At 54.8% G+C, this 16,806-nt stretch overlaps 2 protein-coding genes across 3 annotated transcripts; both read right to left on the reverse strand.

The window, feature by feature from the left end:
- Nucleotides 1–272: 272 nt before the first annotated feature.
- MRPL24 (mitochondrial ribosomal protein L24) lies at nt 273–3,952 on the reverse strand. Its single transcript, XM_067728230.1, has 6 exons — nt 3,800–3,952; nt 1,484–1,727; nt 1,308–1,403; nt 997–1,100; nt 605–735; nt 273–503 (listed from the first exon to the last, which is right to left on the reverse strand). The coding sequence occupies exons 2-6, from the start codon at nt 1,664–1,666 to the stop codon at nt 367–369; spliced, it is 651 nt and encodes a 216-aa protein (XP_067584331.1). The 5' UTR covers nt 1,667–1,727; nt 3,800–3,952; the 3' UTR covers nt 273–366.
- A 1,087-nt stretch (nt 3,953–5,039) lies between these two features.
- On the reverse strand, nt 5,040–14,943 carry HDGF (heparin binding growth factor). Of its 2 annotated transcripts, none has more exons than XM_067728227.1 (6): nt 14,563–14,943; nt 8,228–8,304; nt 7,946–8,084; nt 7,089–7,268; nt 6,590–6,813; nt 5,040–6,394 (listed from the first exon to the last, which is right to left on the reverse strand). In XM_067728227.1, exons 1-6 carry the CDS (start codon nt 14,647–14,649, stop codon nt 6,388–6,390), a joined length of 714 nt encoding a protein of 237 aa, XP_067584328.1. In that variant the 5' UTR covers nt 14,650–14,943; the 3' UTR covers nt 5,040–6,387. The 2 variants fall into 2 exon arrangements, with proteins under 2 accessions (XP_067584328.1, XP_067584330.1); XM_067728229.1 differs by lacking the exon at nt 14,563–14,943 and adding an exon at nt 11,142–11,369.
- Between the last annotated feature and the right edge of the window lie 1,863 nt (nt 14,944–16,806).

The raw sequence follows: 16,806 nt of genomic DNA on the forward strand, positions 1-16,806 counted from the left end.
TGCAGAGGTGCTAAATTAGGTCTCACATCCCCAGTCCCCACTGTCTTCCCTAACAGGTAGCACCTTGTTACTCAGAGGTCTCCATGGAGGGAAGCTGTCTCTCCCTTAGATCTCCATCCCAGAATCTGCAGGCCCTGCCCTTTGGGAGGACCACCTTAAGGCTGGCTAACTTCTATCCAAGTTTTGTCATAACATCAAGACAGATGCTCCCTCCCTCAGTCCTTGAAACAGGCGTTAGGGGTGCCAGTCTACCAAAAGACAGCAGCTGCACACACAGGAGCCAAGGCTCTTTATTAGAGTCTGAAGAAGAGGTGGCCCCAATCTTCAAGGTTAAGGCAAGGAGGGGAGAAGCAGCTCTCCCCAGACTCAATACCAATAGACTTTCTTATGTCTCCGAGTCTCCTGGATCCCCATCGCCTCCATCACCTCCTCCTCCAGTGTCTTTAGACTGGGCACATAGGTTTTTTCTAGAGCATCTTCCACTGATGTGTCTTTGGGGCCACCTATTGAGCCAGAGAAAAGAAGATGGGTGGGAGGGCTTCTTAACATCCCTTACTCCCACTCCTCCCACCCCCCCACTTCTTGCCGCCTCACCCAGCCTCACCAATCCATGTTTCAGGGACGATGCCATCAGCTCTGGGAAATTCAGGTTTAGGGATAATTCTTCCTGATCTTCTGGAGACTCGTACCCGCTCTCCTGCCTCAGTGAATCTCCACTCCACCTCAGTGGGTTTCCTAGGGGATAGAAGAAGTGAGGCCAGCCAGGGAGTTAGGTCTCCCTCCTATGTTCCAACCCGAAAGTCAATGACTAAGAACACTAAGGTCACCATCTCGTTTCTCTGCTACCCCTGCACTGGGGTTTCCTATGGGGGGTCATGGATGGCCCCTCTCAATTTTCAGCACATCCAACCCACCATTCCCTTTGGATAAACATGGTCAACAGCTGTGTGGACTCAGAGGGCAAGAAACCCTCTGACCAGAGCCCCATGTGCTTGCCTGTCCACAGGATCCACAAGTTTGACCTGGTTGTGGAGCAAGGGTGCTTCACTGGGGATCATGGTTCCCCGGTAATCCACGGTCTTGCCAACATAGCGATAATGCTGTCCAAAAGAGGAGGGGGCTATCAGAACCCAGGAGGTGAGAAGGGGGCTTGTCTACCACAACTCAGAGCATTCAAGTTGAAAAGCAGAAGGTTCAGTTGTCTCACCATCCCCTCAGCCAGTCTCTGGCCTCCCTGTGCTGCTCTTAGTGGACAGGGACGGATGGCACAGGCTTCCTGAGCATCGCCATCCTCACTCTTCACTTACTGTATTCAGCCCCTCCACGACCACCCAGTTTCGCTGCCGGATAACTTGAACCACTTTGCCTTGCTTCCCAGCGTCCTTGCCTTCTAGGATCTCGACCTGTGGGAAGAGATGACTGTCAGGGAAGGAGATCCTTGCCCAGGAGCACCCCGCCACCCTACCCCATCTGAGATTCTCACCCTGTCCCCACAGAACAGATGCCAGTCTTCATCAGAGATAGGTTCCACAGCCACCCGGCGCCGCCTAGTCCCTGGAGGGTTCTTCTTCTTGTCTGACAAGGAGCCTGGGCGGCTCATCCCATAGCGGTAATTGGGAGGCAGAGTGACCTTGGATGCCAAGGCCAGCAGAGCAGAGAGCCGCATGGCTGGAGACTGTGAGAAATCCCCTGGCCGGTGAAAGACCCAGAAATCTTCCTAGTCGGCTCTGGGGTAGGACAAAGAAAGGGGCAAAGAAACAAGGGAAGCAACATTTTCTTAAGCACTTACTTCATGGCTCAATGGACTTGATCTTACTGAATCCTCACAAGATATTATCTTCGCTTTACAGATGACGATAGAGACTCAGAGAAGTTAAGTGACTTGTCAATGGTCATAAGGCTACTATGTGGGAGAATCAGCATTCAAAGCCACATATATCTGACTTCAAAGTCCAAAACTTCATTGAGGCCAGGGACCATGTTATCTAGATCACCCTTGAATCCAGCAGATCCCAGCAGGGCCTGGCATGTAGTAGGTACTCAATAAAAAGTTATTTAATAAATGCACCAACAGAAAGATGGAAAGAAAACAAGTAATGGACAAAACACTGGTGTAAAGCCAGAAAACAGGCAGTTATAAGGTAAAACAATCAAACAGGTGGCAGAGATAAAAACTGGGATTAAAATGTCCCTACAAAATGTCCAATTCCTAATCTCAATCAGGAAATAACCACTTCTCCCTAAGATAGTTTCTTTTCTAAAGGAAAAGGACCCAGAACCAGACTCTAGGATTATAGAGTCCTACATTTCCAAACTAAGTATGTACTCTAAGCCTCCCAATTTTGGATAATGGACTAAACCAATGGGGCGGTGAGACAACTGAGGGCAAAAATAGTAAGTGCTTCAGTTTGCTGAGCACTTGCTACCTTCCAGTTGCCATGCTAAGTGCTTTCCTGTATCATCTCATTTAAGCCCAAGGACAACTGATGAAGGAGGTACCATTAACCTTGTTTCATAGCTAAGAATAAAGCCTAACTTAAAAGTACAATTAAAGTGCACTCTAATGACATTAAAAGCTCTGGATTGGGAATCAGACGACCTGGGTTCTAGTCCCCGCTCCACCACCAACTTATTCTGTGACCCTAGGCAACTTGACTTCCGAGCTTCAGTTTCATCATCCATAAAACTTTACAGGGTTGTTTCTGTCATTCGAGTTATTTTTAACATTTTAACAAAGCAATGTACAGAATCATGTGGATAGTATCCTTTTTTGGGTAAATTAAAAAATATATATTCTATCACAGACATAAATATTTACAAGAAGGCAACAGGGAACAAATAAAGTACTTGTTTTGGAGATGAGGAAGTTTGGGAGGGCTATTTCTTTCCATCTTGTTCCTTTCCATAACGTTTGCATTTTCTAACCACGTACCTTTAAAATAATACATCAGCTGGTTTATCTGAACAGTGAGATATCAGGTCATTTCTCTTCTCTATACGTAAAAGACCTAATATTATTTTTAATTAATGCTGGATGAATGTTAGGGGCCTTGGTGTTCCCATTCAGAATCAAAAAATGCTTAGGGAGCACTACTATGTGACAGGTCTAATGCTAGGAACTTCACTATTCCCAGCATTTGATCTTCACACTGCTCTCCGCGGGAGGTTGACAGGGGACGAGGAAACCAAGGCCCTGAGAGCTGGAGACTTGCCCTAGTTCATGACTTGATAGAAGCAGAATTCTCTGGCGGTCCAGTGCTTAAGACTTTGCGCTTCCACTGAAGGACTGTAGGGGGCACGGGTTCCAACCCTGGTGGGGGAACTAAGATTCCGCAGGCCGCGCAGTGCGGCCCCCAAAAAAGACAATCTTAAGACCCGAGACTCCTGCGTGATTGCTGCAAGACGTCCCTTAACCTCAGCTATTCAAGATCTGAAGCTCTGGGAGGAGATCCCAGAAGCCAGCCCCCTAGATGTTTTCCTTTTTTTTCTCCAAACCCTGGAGAGGCTGGTGCCCTTCCGCAGTGGGGCTTTCATGGCGCGCTCTGGGGCGCCGTGCTAGGTAGTGAGGTAGAGCGTCTGCTCCCTCAGACCCCGGCTCCAAAGGCCCCGCCGGCCCCATCTTAGGTACGGGTGATGTCCATCCCCCAGCAGTCTTCAGCAACCACCCGCTCCGAGCTTCCGAAGCAGGGAGACCTCGGACGAAGCCACTAAGCCATGCCAGGGTAAAAGAAGACTCTTCCCGCTCCCGCTCTCGGACCAGCCCAAAGCTGCCAAAACGTCCGAGCCACGCGGTTCTCACCTCCGCTTCCCGCTGAGCCCCGTAGCCTCCGCCAGTCCCTTCTGCACGGGGGACCTAAGCCCCGCCCCACAGCGTCCCCCGGCTTTCTGGGAAAAGTAGTCTAATGCTACAATGGACGCGCAACGATAATCTAGCCTCTCTGCATGCTGGGAGTTGTAGTCCGCTGCTGCAAAGCAAGCGAGAAACAGGAAATTTGGCCTTGTAGGAAATCTAGGAAGCCTAAGAGCACCGTGAAGCACGTCGGGAATTGAAGGCAAAGCGGAATATGCTATCGCGCCTGGCACATTCCTGCACGTGCTCTGCGTGGAGGCCGCTGGGAATTGTAGTTACTAGAGACGACGGCTCCATTTTCTAGGTGATTGCGGCTTCTTCAAAGCAGAGGGCCTCGCTTTCTAGTGAGGCTACAGTCAATACTCTCCCCGCCCGCCCTCTGCTGGAAGGAGCCAAGGCAGTGAAGAAAGTGTCATAGGCTTTCTAAACTAAGGGATGAAACGTGGGGCCTTCCAATGCCAGTCGATGATCCAGTCACAAAATGTCAGACTGAAAGAAACCTGAGAGGATCTAATCCAGCCATTCCACTTAATTCAGGAGTATTGGGAGGATTCCATGCTATCAACCTCCCCGACCCTCATCACGTTATCAGTAGCGGGCATCCCTGGCTTTGCCCTTGAGGGTCAAAGTTGTTTCTACAACCAGCCCCAACACCCTAACTTCCCTGGCCATCGTGAGCTGTGACTGATACTGTCACCTCTCACAACCTACCTCTTCTTTTTTTAAATATTTATTTATTTTGGCTGCACCGTGTCTCAGTTGCAGCACGTGGGATCTTCGTTGCGGCATGTGGAGTTCTTAGTTGTGGCATGCATGCGGGATCCAGTTCCCTGACCAGGTATCGAACCCAGGTCCCCTGCACTGGAAGCGGGGAGTCTTTCCCATTGGACCACCAGGGAAGTCCCACACCCTACTTCTTGTGCAAACTTTTAGAAAAACTTTCCCAGGTGCTTATGAGGGAAACTGTGTTAAACAGTGGCTGGGCAGAAGTAGAATACTGGGCACCATATTCTGTGACTTTGCCCTCATGTAGAATTTTAGATATCTCTAACAGACTGAGAATGGAGAAGGCTGGCACACCTTACCTCAATCTGAAAAGTGGATTTGGAAATCATTTGCATTCCCTTTCCCACTCCCCTGCACCATCAGTTAACTAATACACCCCCAAAGAATCAGTCAAAATCCAATGTAGTAATCAATGGGTTTTATTTTCCTAGAACTGAAATCATCTACGGTTCTCAGAGCTAAACTTCCAAAGCTACAGTCAGCAATTTTTCATCAGAGCCCAAGAGAGGGGGGCAAGGGTGAAAGAGACGAGAGACGGAAGAGCCAAATAGACCACTAGAAAGAGGCTGGGAGAGGGTGCTTATTTCCCTCTGGCCTCTCAGTGGGTTACAAATTGGATCTGGTGACAACACTGAGGGGACCAGGTGAGGGTATGTGGATGGGAAATGACACCAGAAGGAACACCAAAGCCCCAACTACAACAAGAAAAGTCATCAAGCCCCAAACAGAAGGGGAGCCTCCAAGTGCACCTCAGAAATGGGGGCAACAGTGGGGAAGAAAGGAGCAGAGTGGGGGGCACACAAAGGGATGGGGGGGTCTTTAAAATTTTTTTTTTGTAATTTTCTTTTATTAAAAACATTTCCTAAAAAATGTGTCTTTTCCTTTATGTCTGGGTGACGTATGTGACTGTAGGCTGGCCTTGAGCACTGTGGGGAGAGGGAAAAGGGCAGCTAAGGGTCTCCCCAGGGCATCCCATCTCTGGCCTGAGGTCTAAAGGTGGATGGATACTCCTCAACACTCCCATAGGAGCTGGGTGAAGTTAACCCTTCAGATCTCAGGTCCTTGACCCAAAGAACTTGGAAGACCCCAAATCTTTTGATGATAAACTGTAACTCCCATAACACCTAGGGTTGGCGTATGAGAATGGGCATTGTCAACCATCAAGGATTTATTGAAGGGAGCCCCTCTCCCACAAGCTGTCCCACTTTCCCTGAATCCAGGTAGCTGGGAGAACAGGTGCGGGAGGAAGGGACAAGATGCCATCCTCTTGCCCACTCCCCCACCCCAACTTGAAGATTGCCCCTCCCAGGCCCCAGAAGCCCACCGTGCTACTTACACTCCATCCCTTCCACTCATAGCCCTGATCCCAACCAACCCAGAGGTCTAGAATGCCCGGGGAAGGGCGAGAGGGGTGTCAGAAGATGGAAATAGCCAGTCCAGGCCCTAACAAATACACTGGGAAACAGCTCCAGGCAGGGAGGGACACAGTGGCCTCATCTCATCCCACAGAGCAGAAGACATGGACCTGACTCAGGTCACAGGGGTGTGGGGACATGGAGGTGAGGGCCAGGTGGCCTGCCCCATCCGGGTCAATCTCCAGGGTCTGAGCTCAGAATGGGGAGAGTGAGTGGAAGAGGAGAGTGGGTTGGGGTGGGGAAGGGGTTCCCAGTTTGCAGGCCATGGCCAGTTTCCCCAGTAGCACCCAGACAGCAGCAGGAACGGGGCGGGGGCTCCTCTTGAAACATTGGTGGCTACAGGCTGCGGGGGAGGGTTGGAGGGGAGAAGGGTTAATGGTGTGGCCTTGGCCTGGCCGGGCCCCAGCCAGTGCCGGCCTCCTGGGAGAGCCCACCCTGCCTCCCTGGAGGCTGACTGCTACAGGCCCTCCTCCTCCTCCTCTCAGCAGGGGGCTGGGCCCTCCCAGCCCAGCTGCCTAGGGGCAGGGGGCTCACTCACCTCTCATGGTCTCTGATGCCCGGGGCCTCAGCATCTTCCTTGGCAGCCTCTTCCTCTTCTTCCTCCTCTTCTTCCTCCTGAGGAGGCCCCCGGCCAGAGCCCGGCTCCGAGGGGGTGCTGTTCTTCTCCACCTCCACTGGAACGGGCCTCTCACCCTCCAAGGTGGCCCCTTCCTTCTCCTCCCCTTCGGGGTCTTCTGTCTCCTTGGGACGTTTGGGGGAGTCCTGGGCAGGGTTAGCAGAGATGAGGTGGGTTGAGGCTAGAGAGGGAGGACACCAGCCTCCCCCTCCTTTCCCCAGAGGCTCTCCTTCCTAGGCAGACCCACAGTCCTCCAACCCTCTGCTAGCTGAGAGGTCTCCTGTGTCCCATCTTCTCAGCAAGGGACTCCCCAAAACTAGGGGCTGAGTCTGTCTCTCAGACGGGCACTCCCTGAAAAAGTCGTAACGTCCCTCCTCAGACTAGGAGCCTTGCTCCGGGGCCCCAGGTAGGGGGCAGTTACCTCCAGCAGGTCTCCCGCTCTCCTCTTCAGCGCCCCCTTCTCATTCTTCTCCTTGGTCGGCTCATCAATGACCAGCTTCCCTTCCTCATCACTGCTGCCTTCGGCATTCCCCTTCTTATCGCCATCACCCTCGGTGGCTTCGGGCTCAGGCTCTTCCACACAGCTCTTTTTCTGGGAGGACTGCGGCGGAGACAGCAAAGGCTGAGTGGCACCAGCGACTGCCACGCTGGGCCCCCTCCCCAGACCCCTCCCTCGGCCACTCACTCCTTCCTTCTCCCACCTCTCCCCCGCCCCCACCCAGGTGCCCAGTCTCACAAGTGATTTGAGACCCACCTCTGTCGGATTAGCCCCGGGGTAAACCCACTGGCCGGGCAGGCAGGGCTCTGTGCAGGAGGGGGGAGGGCTGGAGCAGGAGGCAAAACCTCGGGTCAACTTCTCCCAGAGGGAGCTGGGACCCTTTCCCCGCCAACCCCCGCCCCCCACCCTCCCGCCTCATCCTGCCCGGCTCACGAGCACCTCCTCCTGGAAGCCTTTGTGGAAAGAGTTAAGGCCACATCCTATACTCACACTGGGCCTGCCAAAGGCCTGTCCCCACTTACCGCCTCCATCCTGTTCCTGCCCCCCCAGGCGCTGTCTAACAGGTGGCCCCTGACCACAGCTACATCACACACCCGGAACCCCTTCCCCTCTGCAAGAAGCCTCCCCCAACCCCCCACCCCACGAGCTCCTACTCTGAAAGCCCTGGTGTTGGTGTCTGAGCCCCCTGTTCCTGAAGCAGCACACGTGGGCCCAGGGGCTCCCGGCACCTATGGCCACACCCGCTTTCCAGGAGGTCTCTGGGGCGGATGGCAGCTCACCTGGTAGCCAGAAGCCTTGACGGTAGGGTTGTTCTCGATCTCCCACAGCCCCTCGCTGAACCCTTTCCGTTTGTTGGGCTTGCCAAACTTCTCCTTGGACTCCTCGTAAGGGAAGAGGTCTTTGGGGCCCAGGAATGCCCTGGTGAGAGATGGGAGACTGTGCTCTCGAGTCCCTCACCGCATCTGAGCTGCGCAGCCCCACAGGGAAGGCGTGCCGTCACCACTGCTCGTTCCCCAAAGTGGTCCCCCCGTGGCCCTCCCCACCTCTGCCCCCTCACTCACGTCTCGTGGGTCCCGAAAAAAAAGACTTGGTATTTGTTGGCTGTTGATTTCACGGCAGCCTCAGGCATCTCGTCAATCTGAGAGCAAGATGAGTAAAGAGAGCGTGAGCTGGAGTCTTGAGGTCACGAATTTGGGGCCGGAGGGTAGGGGTTAAGGGGCTGATCTCTAAGGCACATCTGTGAAAAATCAGACTGAGAGGGACCCAGGAGTTCACCAAAGGGGTTTCTGAACCATTTTTAGCAGTGTGACTTTGTTCAAAAGAAGTCAGGCATAAAAGCCCAGCAGAATCCCCGCCTCTCTTTCACAAACCAAACAGCGTCCATAAACAGATCCTGCCCATAAGCTCCACGTCTTTGCCAACACCCGGGTCCAACCACTGTCCCCTCTTGCCTGGACTGAAACCACAGCCTCCCTCTCTTCTCTCAATCTCCATTCTTGCCCCACTACAACTCATTCTCCACACTGCAGCCAGAGGGGGCCTTTCCAAGTGCGGGTCTGAGCATTTCAGTCCCCCTGCTAGAAACCTTCCGGTGGCTTTTCAGGACTCTAGGGCCCACCTGTTCACCATTGTCCCTAATGTCAAGGTCTGAATTCCAATGCTGCCAACAGTATTTGTATGAGCTTGGGCAACTGACAGAACCTCAATTTTCTCAACTGTAAAATGGAGATGGTCACAGTACTTAAGCCATAGCGTTGTAAGGATTAAATGACCATAATGTAGTACGTCCCGCATATGAGCTCGCTATCATCATCCTCTCCCCAGTACGCTGCTCCTCTGCTCTCTGCTCCAGCCACACTGACCTTTCAGTCTCCTATAGTAACTCCTGATCAGCCTTCCAACCTCAGCCCCATCATCACTTCCTCCAGAAAGCTTCCCCACCTCTCCCAACCTGGTTGGCTTCCCAGATAAAACTCTCAGCACCTCTCCTTCACAGTGCTTTTCATAATTCTAGTTTTACAGTTCTTCGTGTTACCGTTTGCTTAATGTCTACGTGGACTATACCTGCCCCGAGAACAGAGAGGTCTGTTTATAAGCCCAACACAGTGCCTAGCACCCAGTGAGTGCACAGTGAAGATATGCTGAATGACTCTATGAAACAGACCAAAGCAGCCTGCTCTGACTGAAGTGGAGAGGTGAGGCCAAGGGCTGCCTATTCAATATCCCCCATCAGTAGCAGCTCCAAAAGACTTCTGGGGAACTCTCTGAAAGTCATGTCATGTAGTCAGACTCTCTTATTTTACAGACAAGGAAACTGAGGCCCAGAAAAGAAAAGTGATTTGCCCAAGATGACAGGACAAGTTAGTGAGGGCCAGATTTCAGAACTAGAGCTCCTGACTTGATCCTCTGCCTCAAATGTCCTGGGGGCATAAGGGATGCTGTGGTGGAGAAGGTGCAGAGGTCTGAGGTCAGGGAAATGGTGAGAGACAGTGGCCCAGATAGCCTCTCCCAGATCAGGCCCTGGAAGCCCAGGCCAAGCTGAGCTGGGGGGGGGGGGGGGGAGGAGGTGTGGGGGACGGGGGAAGAGGACTACAACTCCCAGCAACACTTGCAGCAGCCCTAGCGGCCGGGCTTCCCACCGGACAGAGGCCAGGTGGCCATGTTGGCTGGGGCCCGGGGTGCAGATAGGAAAGAGACAGACAGGCCAAGGCAGTGATTAAACACACAGAGACTAGGACAGAGTGCCTGACTGGGGGCCTGGGGAGACAGGGAGGCTAGGTGGATGGAAATAAGCTGAGACACACCCAGGAGATGGGGTGGAACCTGAGCAAGAATCTGAGGGGCATCTTGCTCCAGACATGGAGTCTTCAAGCTCCTGAGCACCTCCCCCCTTGCCCTGTGGCCTCTGGGGACAGAGGTCCAGCCCCTCCCCCCCAGGAAGGCTCAGCACAAACTGGGCCCTCCCCACAATCGGGAAGACACTGGGGTGTGAGAGCTGGGGGTGGAAAGGCACGCTGTCCCCCACCCCAGCTCAATCCCCATCGCCATGACAACCCAACCCCGCCCCCGGGGCCACTCAGCAACCAGGAATGTGACTGCCCCTCCCCCCCCAGGCCCTCTCTCCAGATTGGGGAGGAGGGGACACTAACACACACCCCACCCCCAAGCTTGGAGTCTGGCACCTGGGTCCCTGGCTGTGCCTGAAACCACAGCTAGGGCTGAGGGCTGCGGGCCCTTCTCAGGAAGGCAGAGCTGGGGTGTGGGCAAAGGAGGAGCCAGTCCTCTGCTAGGATACCTGGGTCCTGTTGCTAGCTCCCCACCCTCCTCTCAGAGGGGGAAGCAAAAAATAAAATGAGGGCCTCCAGGGCTTAGAGATCCCAGGAGACAGGCAGAGGACAATAATAGCAAAAGCTCTTTCCTAGGCCTCTTGTTGGTGGATCATCGAGCACCAGGAAAGAGGACGGGGGGGGGGGGGGGGGGGGAATATCTAAGGGTCCCAGCTGGGAACTACTTTGGGCTCTGCATTTTCAGTGCCACACTTGAGCCAGGACGTTAACAGGCTTGTAGGAAACATGTGATGAAAAGGGAGAAACTGAGGCTCAGGAAAGGGGGGATGGTGAGTGAAGGGGTCAGAAACAGGAGACATGAGGTCCTCTCAAGGAGCTCAGACCAGGCAAAGCAGCGCTCTGCCCGTCAGTCTCTTTCCCGTGGGAAGCGAACTCAAAGAGAGGTAGCTGAACGCTGTGACAGGGGATCCAGGAGGCCACCAGCTGCCCAGCCTCAGGGGCGGGGGAGAAACCAAAGAATGGATGGGAATTAAAAATAGACAGAACGGGACACACCAGATATACCCGCCCTGCTGACTTCTAGCCAGATAAAGGGTAGGTCGAGAGGAAAGAGGAAAGAGGGAGGCCAGGGGCCTGGGCAGATGGGCATCTACCCTCAAAGCATAAAACCACCCCAATCCCACCTCACCTCGAGTGTAGGCAACCGTGGGGGAAGGGCCAGGAGAGGCGTGCTCCTTTAACTTAATGGAATTCCCAACCCCTCACCCCAAAAAGGGGAGACATTCCTTCTCTAGTGGACCCTTCATCCTTCAAGCCACAAAGGAAATGTCTTTCTGCATTTGGAAGTGAAGGGAGGTTCTTCGTCGACGACATAGAGGATATGAAGTCTCAGGGGAGGCCTGTACTCCCAATACAGACATGTGTCTCCCAGGCGGTGCCTTTATATCCAGGTTGTGACTCAGAACAAGTGAGTCAAAGCTAAGTGGGTCAGGGTGGGGCCAGATGAGTGCTGGGTACCCCACTGCACCTCCTCCACTGGCCAACAGGGGAGGGGGCTCTGCTACTTCTCAGCCATTCCAGGAATCCTGGCAAGTTACTTTCCCCCACCCCCACCCCGGCTGGGGCTCATCCACTCCCACCCCCACCCCACCCCCCACCCTCTGCCCTCTGCAGGTGCCTCATTCCATCACACAGGCCTGAGCACAAGTCCCATCCTCCCAGAGCCCAGGGCACCTTCTAAGGCCTGAAGTACCCAGGTGAGGAGTGGGGAGAGAGGACTGAACACCTCTCCCCCAGCCTCATACCAAATCCAGGCCCAGGGGCGCCAGCTCAGCACATAGAAAGGCAGCAGAGAAGGCTAAGCCCACCCTGACTGCCAGCCAGGGTTCTGACCACCACACCCAAGGCCCAGGCCCAACCTGACCCATGAACCGTAAAATATGGGGCAGGAGACAGTTGGGGTCAGGAAAGTGTGGCAAGCCCAAGAGGCAGAAAAGAGAAGGTGGTGCCTGGATGTGGGGGAAGGGCACAGGGCGGACAGATGGGCGAGGCCCTCTGGCTGCTCAGGTTTCCTGGGACTGTGAAACAGGAAGTGGAGAAAGGAGGAAGGAACCTCAGGGGGAAAATCCCTGAGTCTTGGAGGTTAACTGTTAAGTGCTTGGAGATCCCCCAGGAAGTCTGGCAGGAGGAAGAGGAAAGGAGAAGGTTAAGATGGAGTCACACCATCCTTCCAGGCAGGTCTTGCCTACCACGTGGTCCCTCTGGCTGAACTCTCCAAGCACTGGGCTGTTCCAGTCTCACCCAGAGTCAGCCATCCTCCCCAGAAGCAGGGGCTGAGGAAGGAAAGCCCACACAGTGGCCTTCACCATGGCTGAGGACTCTGGTTGCCTATTAGATGGAGCAGTCAGCGAGGCCCCCCTACTCCTCCTCCATCTCAGGAGGAGCCAGGCCCCCCTTCAGGCTCTGCCACTCACAAGACTAAGACAGCACCCAAGGATGGTGAGGTATTCGGAAGATAACAACCTTGGGTGTACCACTCTCTCCAATTTTCAGAATCAAGACCCGGAGCACAGGCAAAGGGTGGGGTCCTATCTCTTTGGGATCCAGTCTGATCTCCCTCCCCCAACCCGAACTTTATCTAAAGGGCCCAGGCCTCAACAGAGCAAGAGACTGCCTCCCTGTCCTGCCCTTCTGTCCTGGAGGCCTAGGGTGAACAGAGGAAATGGACAGCATCCCCAGTCCCAGGCGCTGCCCTCACTCCAAAGGCTACCAGAAACCTGAAGGCCTTCTTCACAGGGGCCAATGTGGGTCTGCATGGGCCCCCCTTTCTCTCTTCCCTGCAGCCTGAAGGGGTTCCCTACAACCCCCATTCCAGCTGAGCCCCCTCCTCAGTCTCTGGACTTTGTCCCACCCCCAGGAGGTAGAAGCAGTAGAGACCTGTGTTCAGTTCTTGCCCTGCCCACCAGGACCTTGGCATCTGGACCAAGAAGCCAGATGGATCAAAGGTGCAGGGTAAAGTACATGAGTGTTCACACACCACACACATACATGCACACACAAGGCTGTCTGTGGCTGCTTCCTCACACTGCCCCCCACCCCCCAAACCCAAGTCCCCTAGAAGGCCCTGGAGGCTTGGAGAGCCCTGCTTCACTCTGTACTTCACTCCCATTCCGGAGGCCAGACATCTAGAAGTTGCAGGGAACAAGGAGCTCAAGGCATATGGGATTAGGTATATTCCTCAGGAGAGGGTACTGAGTGAGGAAGGGTCTCCTGGATTTTCTCGGAGTGGCCCCAAAGTTGGTCTGGACACTGAACAGGACCCAAGGGAGCCTGGGGCAACTTCCCAAGCTCAGAGCAGGGTCTGGCCCAGATGAAGACACAGACTCATGTGGAAAAGAGCAACCCACAGCCATAAGGCAGTTCTGCACTTGGTCCCCTTGCCCAGAAGACTCCCTCCCTCTACTCCTCTCTGCCCTTGGATTACACTCTACAGGAGTCCTATACTCTAGGGCCGATACCAAAGGCCTCTCTCTACACCAACGTTGAAATAAGGTGCCAGAGACACTGTGCCCTGTGACACCCCCAACCTCCTCCAGCACCCTCTGGCAACCTCCCTTACTCCTTACTTCACCTGTCTCAGTTCTTAGGGGAAACATGATGAATGCGCCAGGCTGGGCATTTGGGCCCCACCCTCCCACCTGGCCAGGTGCTGGGGTGGGGGGAGGGTGGGCGCCTCACATTGGCGGGCTTAATCAACCACATGGCAGACTGGGCCGTTCTGGCGGGAGAGGCTCAGAAATGGGGAGGAGAAGCAACTCGGGTTCCCCCCACCTCCACTAAGAGGCAGGGCAGTCTGGACTGGACTTCCCAATCCCAACAAGGGCTCTGCCACCTTCAGCCCCCAATCTGAGTCGGCAGCATACGGAGAAATATTTTTGTGGAGCTGAGGAGTGAAGGGTACTAGCCGGTGATTTCCAAGCTAGACGGATCCCCTCTTCTGCCGCCCCCCCAACGATTCCTCGACCCTCCCAACTTCAGACCTCTTACGGATGCCCCAAACCAAAGTTTTCTAGAAGCGAACTCCGCCTCCATCTAGCCTTTCAGGGCTGAGATCCTTCTTAACCATCTAATGTAGGAAGAGGAGAGTTTGAACTGGGGGTAACAATCAGTGAAGAAACTGGGGGTCTCTAAGGGGGTCCCTGAAGGGGGTAGCGGTGGCGCCTGGGGGTGGTGGTGGGAGGAGTTACACTGCTGGCCCAAACCCAGGCAGCGCGCCCGAAACCTCTGGGAGTATGGGGGCTGGGGGCGGAACTGAGCACGCGGAGCCGGGGGCCGGGAAGTGACCGGCGCCCTCAGATCCCCACGCCGCGCACACGCCACCACGCGCGGACGCCGTGTGGCCAGGTGTTCGCCGCTGCCGCCACCACCACCCCCACCACCCCGCCTCCACCATTATATAACCGGCGGGTGGGCTTGAGTCGCTCGGGAAAGATTCGGGGACTCAGACGCCCCCCACCCCCACCCCCTCCGCGCGGAGCGCTCTTGCCCTCTCGGGTGTTATGCAACCCAAGTCTGGAGGTGGATAGGGGGCGGCGGGCCGCCCTGCTCACCCGGGCCGGCCAGTGTGGGTAGCCCTTCATCTTGGCGAACACCAGGTCCCCGCATTTGTACTCCTTCTGCCGGTTGGATCGCGACATGGCGGGGCTCCGGGCGCCCCGGGCTCCGCGCCGGGCCGGAAAGCGCGAGCCCAAGTTTGCGCGTGCGGCGGTGGCGGCGCCGCTCCGCTCCGGCCCTCGCGCGGCCCCCGCCTCGATGGTGGCCCCCGGCCCGGGCTCCTGCGCGGCCACGGCGTCTCCGCCCGCGCGCCGCACGGACGGGGCGGGCGCGGATCGGGGGCAACGCTCCGGCGCGATGGGTGCGCGCTCGTGCAGTTGTTTGTGTTTGAAATTCAATTGCTCCCTCCGCTGCGCGAGGCCTCTTCCTCCACCCCCCTCCCGGTCCCCACTCCTCCTCCTCCCTCCTCCCTTTCTCACTCCTCCTCCTCCTCCCTCCTCCGCGCTCCCTCCCGCGGCGGTTTGATGAGTGCGGCTTCTTGACGCCCTGTGCCTGCCACTGCCCGACGCCCAACCTGGAGCCGCCTGGCGGTGCGCGGCGACACAGGCGTGAGGAGCCGATTGCCGAGCAAGCCGAGTAGGCTTTGTGTGCCCGCTGTCGGTGGGTGCCCGCCCGCCCGGGAGGAGCTGGCGCCCGGCAGGACGGAGCGGCCTGGCGCCCCTCCCCCGGCCCCTCGGGTCGCTCCCAACTGCGGCTTCGGCGCTGCCAACTGTCGACGTCTAGGCGCAGTGTCTCCCTGCCCTCGGCTCCATCCCCATACACGAATGTTTGCTGGGCACCCAGTGCATGGCAGCGTGCTGGGCGCCGGGGCGAGAGCTGGGCACCGCGCCTCTGAGCGCACAGAGGTTTGGCCTGGACCTCGACGTGCTTACAGTCTGTGGGGCGGCTCCTGAAACGTCGGGGATTGCGCCCTACGACGGCCTTTGTGGAATTCGGTATCGAGGAAGCTTCGGAGGGGTTGTGGCACAAAGTGGCCACGTTCCATGTGCATTAGACAGGTCTCGGTTCTCTGCTACTTCCTGGCAAAAGAGATCTGGGCTTTACCACCAGTTAAGCCCTCAAAGATGAGCTCTGTTCTAGTGGGAAGAGACAGTAGAATGCCAGTAAATCCCAAACCATCGATAAAACGTGAAGTCACTAGCTTTCTCGGGGCGGTGAGAGTGGGGAAAAATCTGGGAAGGCTTCACAAAGTGGTGACTTTTGAGTTGGGCCTTAAAGGACGAATGTGAGCTTGCCGGATTCCAGAGACAACATTTTAGACTAGGTTATATGTTAAGAACTGATAGAGCCAAAACTTGAATTCACGTCGCTTACCATTAAGCCAAACAAGACTTTGCCGTAATTACATCTTTGATTTGCTGTCACTCTGTTGATCTTGGATTTGCCGAAATTCCAGACACCTATGGTAACTTAGAAATAAGCTATTTGGATCTTATGTTATAGTATGTCCAGATCCTTAAAATTTTGCAACAAAATATTCTAGGTTTGAAGAGAGAAAATATGTGTGTTTTTCTTCCCACAAGTTTCCTGATCCTACTTCAAAGCATGTGCAAAGTCTCCCTGAAAAAGAAGCGCAGGATGAAGCCAAAAGGCCCAGATCCACATCCTACCCTGCTGTTCACTAGTCATGAGAACTTGGGCTACCCCCTGAACTTCTCCCTGAGCCTCAGTTTCTTCAACTGTGAGATGGGATCACATTACTTTCCTGCCAACATCACAGACATGGAAGGGCTGCTTATCATTAGCTGAGGCCTGACCTTGCTCCCTGCAGGCCTTCATATCAGTTGGTTGTCCTTATGTCCATGGCAATGCATTTCACAATTGTTGCCTTTGTAAAATGTGGCCTCTCAGCATAATCCCACCTTGTGATAGGAGGTGGCTGGCCCTGTCCACAGGCACTCCAGGCCCCAGGCTGCTGGCACAGCGGGGCACTCTGCAAGGTCCTCATGCATGCCCTCAGCCACAGACCTGTCGATTTGTTTCAATAGCAAATCCAAACTTGTTGCAACAGAGCAGCTAGATCCAGTTGGTGTTTACTCTACCATGCATTCCAGTTTGAAATGCAGTCAGTGTGATAGTCCAGATTCTGTCAGGCTAATACCCTTCTTTGTTGTTCTTATTGTTGTTAGGAGAGAATCTTGTCACAAGTTCTTAGAAATGTTTCAGTAAATCCAGTGTCACAATTGGTTTCCTTTTATTTAGTGTTCAGGCCAGTATTATAAATATGCCATTTCAGTGCA

Source organism: Pseudorca crassidens, chromosome 2, assembly GCF_039906515.1.
Source record: "Pseudorca crassidens isolate mPseCra1 chromosome 2, mPseCra1.hap1, whole genome shotgun sequence".
NCBI classification, from domain to species: domain Eukaryota; kingdom Metazoa; phylum Chordata; class Mammalia; order Artiodactyla; family Delphinidae; genus Pseudorca; species Pseudorca crassidens.